This window comes from Arachis hypogaea, chromosome 10 (genome assembly GCF_003086295.3).
Source record: "Arachis hypogaea cultivar Tifrunner chromosome 10, arahy.Tifrunner.gnm2.J5K5, whole genome shotgun sequence".
In the NCBI taxonomy this organism is placed as follows: domain Eukaryota; kingdom Viridiplantae; phylum Streptophyta; class Magnoliopsida; order Fabales; family Fabaceae; genus Arachis; species Arachis hypogaea.
The window spans coordinates 87,818,046-87,822,878 of NC_092045.1; the positions used below are offsets into that span (position 1 = coordinate 87,818,046).

General features: G+C 33.5%; 1 protein-coding gene across 3 annotated transcripts; it reads right to left on the reverse strand.

Moving 5' to 3' along the window:
• Window positions 1–349: 349 nt before the first annotated feature.
• Window positions 350–3,771, reverse strand: LOC140175865 (serine/threonine-protein kinase ATG1t-like). Of its 3 annotated transcripts, none has more exons than XR_011866725.1 (10): window positions 3,347–3,771; window positions 3,065–3,182; window positions 2,903–2,961; window positions 2,652–2,697; window positions 2,499–2,567; window positions 2,193–2,335; window positions 1,932–2,056; window positions 1,650–1,765; window positions 754–805; window positions 350–646 (listed from the first exon to the last, which is right to left on the reverse strand). XR_011866725.1 is itself a non-coding variant. In XM_072205054.1 (6 exons), the coding sequence occupies exons 2-5, from the start codon at window positions 3,156–3,158 to the stop codon at window positions 2,542–2,544; spliced, it is 225 nt and encodes a 74-aa protein (XP_072061155.1). In that variant the 5' UTR covers window positions 3,159–3,182; window positions 3,347–3,771; the 3' UTR covers window positions 2,240–2,378; window positions 2,499–2,541. The 3 variants fall into 3 exon arrangements, 1 of the variants encoding a protein (XP_072061155.1); XR_011866726.1 differs by having other exon boundaries at window positions 2,652–2,779; XM_072205054.1 differs by lacking the exons at window positions 350–646; window positions 754–805; window positions 1,650–1,765; window positions 1,932–2,056 and having other exon boundaries at window positions 2,240–2,378.
• Window positions 3,772–4,833: the final 1,062 nt, after the last annotated feature.

A 4,833-nucleotide genomic window follows, 5' to 3' on the forward strand; every position in this document is an offset into this window, starting at 1 on the left:
ACGAGTTTTTTATCACGCTTTTTAAGTTATCAGTACGCTTTTGAAAGAATTACATTTGCAAGCATATTTATTGCCACGCTTTATTTTTTGCCACATTTTTACAGATTGCCACGCTTAAAAACGTAACCGTATGTGAAAGATATAGCCACGCTTTTGGCTATAGAGAGATACATCCACCTTTTAAAGCATGGCAATAATGAGAGATACGGCCACGCTTTTAAAGCGTGGCTATATCTTGTCAAATTTAAAAAAAAATCCTAGTATATCCTTATCAAATTAAATGAACAGAACATAGTAAAACCTGTTTGCAACCACCAAGAACAATAAGTATGTAGAAAACAAAGTCAAGTAGCAGGTCAAATAATTTTACATCATTTAGAAAAATCTGTAATCACATTGGGGATACAAAATTATGAACTAGTGTTATTACAATCTTCAAATGATCAAAATAATGCATTAGAAAAAACAGTATGATAAAACAAGATATAAAAGAGCATGATGAAGCCGACTAAGAGACAACATCAAGTAATAATCCATTTTTGGTACAGTATTGGATAGTAAAATTTTCAGAATCCCTCAATAATTTATTTAGATTCAGAGCTTTAAATCCTTGCAATTCTTTCCCTGCCGCCATTAAGCCTGTTGCCTGTTCAATTCAATAAATAAGGGGTTATGCACAAGCCACCCGAAAAAGGTATCCAGGGACAATAGAATCTCAAGGATCCAGGTTACAAAGCAAAAGGAAATGCTTGCCTGTGCAGCACTGCTTGATGGTTCTCCCTCACTGGCACTGCAATTACATGGCCTATATAGCAGTAATAATTCATCAATTTCCATGACTCAAGGAATGAAGATTAGTAGCAAGAGAGTACATTACATGGCAAGACAACCTTGGTACCGAAGCAACAACCAAAGTTCATATAAAGCAAAGCAAAGAAAAGAAAAGAAAAGAAAAGAAAAGAAAAGCAAAGAAGAAAAGAAATGAACCTACTAGAAACAGTATCAAACAAGGATAACCACTCAAACCTAAATCTTTGTAATCTGCCAAATTCAGTTTATCAAACAAATCAGATACCTCAACATATTTTCATAGGAATGAAATCTTAATAATATATTCTCCAAATCTTTCACAGCCATCATTGTTTTTTTAATTAGCTTTTGATATATATATTAGTAATAGACAATAACAACTACTATCAAAGTAATTAACTACTACTATCCCATGTTGAAGGTTCCTCAATAATAATGTAAAGTCGATAAAAAATATTAACGCTAGCTCTATATCCCTCTCCTAATGCTAAATATCTAGTTCTAATTATTATTGCCGAAACATTGAGACAAAGAATGAAGGGAGCCAGAGAATATAAACCTAGCTAGAAAAAGAACTTATTGCTTACTTTGTTAGTTAAATTATTTTGATTCGCAATCAGACATACAACGAATAGAGGATCCTAAGAAATTTCATTAGTCAAAAACTGTTTGTACGAAAAACAGAGAAGAAAATCCTCTACTTTCGTTCTAATCAAGATCAATGCAATAAAATCATGTATATGGCGTTAGATTTAAGTTCACTCACCTTGCTGAGTTACTTGTATATATTCCTACATTAACAAGAAAAAGAATCAAATTATTTCTATCTACAAACAAACCTGAGTCTCAGCTGAATTCAAACCAGAAGAAAATGGCTTCACATCATCATCTGTAAATCCTTTTAGACCAGCAATAATGTCATTCACGGCGACGGAATCATCCCAGGGTGCGAACTCTGTGATGAAAAGCAACTTTGATAAAAAAATGCTTTTTAAGTATTATTCATCATAACATTTAAACCAAAACTTGAATATTTTAACACAAACATCTTAGAGCTATTAATTTTATCAATATTTGAACAGTTTGGAAGAAATAATAAATGGAAAATGTTGCACATATACCCCTTAGGATTTATCCCAGCAACTACAACATACAGATCAAGCTTCCCAATGGATTGCCATTTCCATGAACTCCAATCTCCAAGTCCCAAAATTATGCTTCCATCGGTAACAACAACCATATTAACCTAAAAAGAACATAAAAAGAGATGTCTCATTATTAAAATGTTGAAATGCATCATTGTTCATCACTATTGTGCGTATAAGGTTGAGCTTCAATTAGAAAAAAAAAATAATAAAACCATAGCAGATAAAAATATATACCTTATACACTCATTATGATGCAGTTTGTAGTGAGTTTTCCATCGGTTGGCCAATCAATTCTATGTAGTGAGTTTGTAGCATTGTGCACTCCTAAATCCACAGCACTTTTCGCAGATAAAAACACAAGGAACTTTCCATTTGGGCTGGTCAAAATTCCAAAATATCGCCATAGTTTTAGGCACCTACCTTCTCAATAATTGATATAGTTTCATAAACTAGTAAAATTTGCTCCATTCACTTTGAATGTTGAGCCTTATTCAATTATCAAAAAGAAAAAAAGAAGAAAAAACATACATACATACATACCTGAATCTTGGAAAGAGGGCATAGCTTATGATTCGAGTAAGGTTCAGTATATGACATTCTTGAATTGAGCTACATGAAAAGAAATATATACTAGTATCTAAAAGGATTCAAAAGAGAGATAATTTAGAAGATATTATTACTAAAGTGACTTACTTGATCTCTTGTTCATTAGATTTTGAGTCATGATGAGGTGCTCTAACTGCATACAATTAATAACACACCTCTTCTTGAATATATCCACCAGTGTCTCTCAATACAGCATTTCCTAAAGTAAGTATTTACTAATGGCCCTCACAATCCACCAACCGAAGTAAGTATTTACTTCACATAAATGCTAATGTAGTAATAGGCATCTCAAACCTAAGTAGCAATAATGTCACATACATTTTTCATTTTAGCTTTACCTCTGGTTTCAAGTCTCTATGAATGATACCATAACTTTGTAATATTTTTATACCAGAACCTACAAAACACAGGACCAAACTCCTTAGTTGCAAACTTGCAAGGCTAAACATGCTCCAACACCAAAAGAATACTTCAATAAAGAATGCAGGAAAAAGAGTTACCGAGCTGCTGCATGAATCTTCTGGCAGTTTGTTGTTGAACGCTCCCATGGGATCGGATATAAGAAGCAAGGTTCCCTCCAGCACAGAACTCCATCACTAAGTACGCACATCCATCATACTAAAGTAGAAATTAGAATAGCGAAAGTTTAAATAACAATAATAAAATGATCCTTCAATTATGCAACAACGAATTGATTTTTTTTCCAACATATTTCACTTTAATTTAAAAAATAAGAAAAAGGGCATTCAAATAAAAGGGAACTAAAATTAAAAAAGAAGAACCTGGAAGAAATCAAGGAGGCGAACGATGTTGGGGTGGTTGACGAGGATAAGAAATTGAGGTCGCAGTGGAACGATGACTTAAGGCGAGGGCTGAGTTTGGAGAGGAAGACCTGTTTCACTGCCACCTCTTCGCCGGTGCCTCTATGCTCTGCCCTCCACACCGCCGAAAACGATCCCTTTCCGATCTTCCGCTTCAAAATGATGTCCTTTACTCTTACGAGGAACGTGCCACCACCGCTGTTGCATGAGAAGGATGGCAGATTGGCAGGGCAGGAGAACGGCGTCGCAGATGGAGGAGGAGGGAGGGACGCGCTATCGTCTACGATTCTACGGAGGGAGGGAGACGTATAGGGCTCGAAGTGAATCGAGTTGAGTCGAAAACTAAGCTTATCTTGAAGTTTAAGTTTGATTCACTGAAAACTCATAAGCTTACTCGAACTTAAGTTTAAATAATAGGAACATAATCGATAATTTTATACCAATAAATTATAACTTATGTATTTTAAAAATATTTAAAAAAATTAATTTTATATATTATTTATTTATTAATAAATTATAAATTTTTTATTTATATTGTACACTAAAATTATATATTAAAAATAAATATAAAATTTTAAATAATTAAGATCATTAATATATATATATATAGCCAGTTTACGAGTTAATAAACTTGAATTTGACTCATTTAATTTATGAGCTCAATTTTAGAATCGAATTTGGTTCATCAGTTCATGAATTTAGCTTATCAAAGTATTAACGAGTCGAACTCGAGTTGGCTCATGAGCTACCTTGATTCACTTCCAGTCCTAAGACATTATGGAGAAGAATGGAGATTCTGAGAATAGGGGTGAGGGAGGAACTGAGGGAGGCGCTGCCCAGTAAGTCTCACTTAGGGTTAGGGATGTTGTTATTAGGTTATTAGGAATGTTAGATTTTGATAAAAGAAGGAAAGTTTTTTTTGTTGGGAAATCTTTTGGCCACGTTTTTGAAGCATGCTAAAAGAATTAAAAGAAACAGCTACGCTTTTAAAACGTCACTATAACAAAACTATGTTGCCACGTTTTGAAATTGTACCTGTTTCTCGCACACAAAAAGTGTTGCTAAATCTCTAATTAATTGCCACCTTCATAAAAACATAGTCATTAACCTTTTTCGCCACGTTTTTAAAGTATGACAAAAAAATATGGTCAAATCTCTAATCAAACACTACCCTCATAAAAAGGTGGTCATTGACCTTTTTGGCCACACTTTTAAAGCGTGGCAAGAAAAAAACATGACCACGAAACTTTTTTCTTGTAGTCGCCACTTCCAATGACATTTTCCTTTCAAAGCATTTTTGAAAAAAATCACATATTGGTGACTTAAGTTAAAATTGCTCATATTTAGGATTACTTAACTTTTTTATTTCATTGGCGAAATTTTTTGGTCACCTACAATTTTATCTATGCCTTTAGTATCTCTGTCAGTTTTGTTAAGATCACCTTTAC

Excerpts from the sequence above, each read along its gene's own strand:
- LOC140175865 (XM_072205054.1), bottom strand. The coding sequence starts at position 3,158 with ATGGAGTTCTGTGCTGGAGGGAACCTTGCTTCTTATATCCGATCCCAT. Across the intron at positions 2,962-3,064 it reads AAGATTCATGCAGCAGCTCG|GTTCTGGTATAAAAATATTA; the intron begins GTAACTCTTTTT and ends TGTGTTTTGTAG. Across the intron at positions 2,698-2,902 it reads ATAGAGACTTGAAACCAGAG|TTAGAGCACCTCATCATGAC; the intron begins GTAAAGCTAAAA and ends AATTGTATGCAG.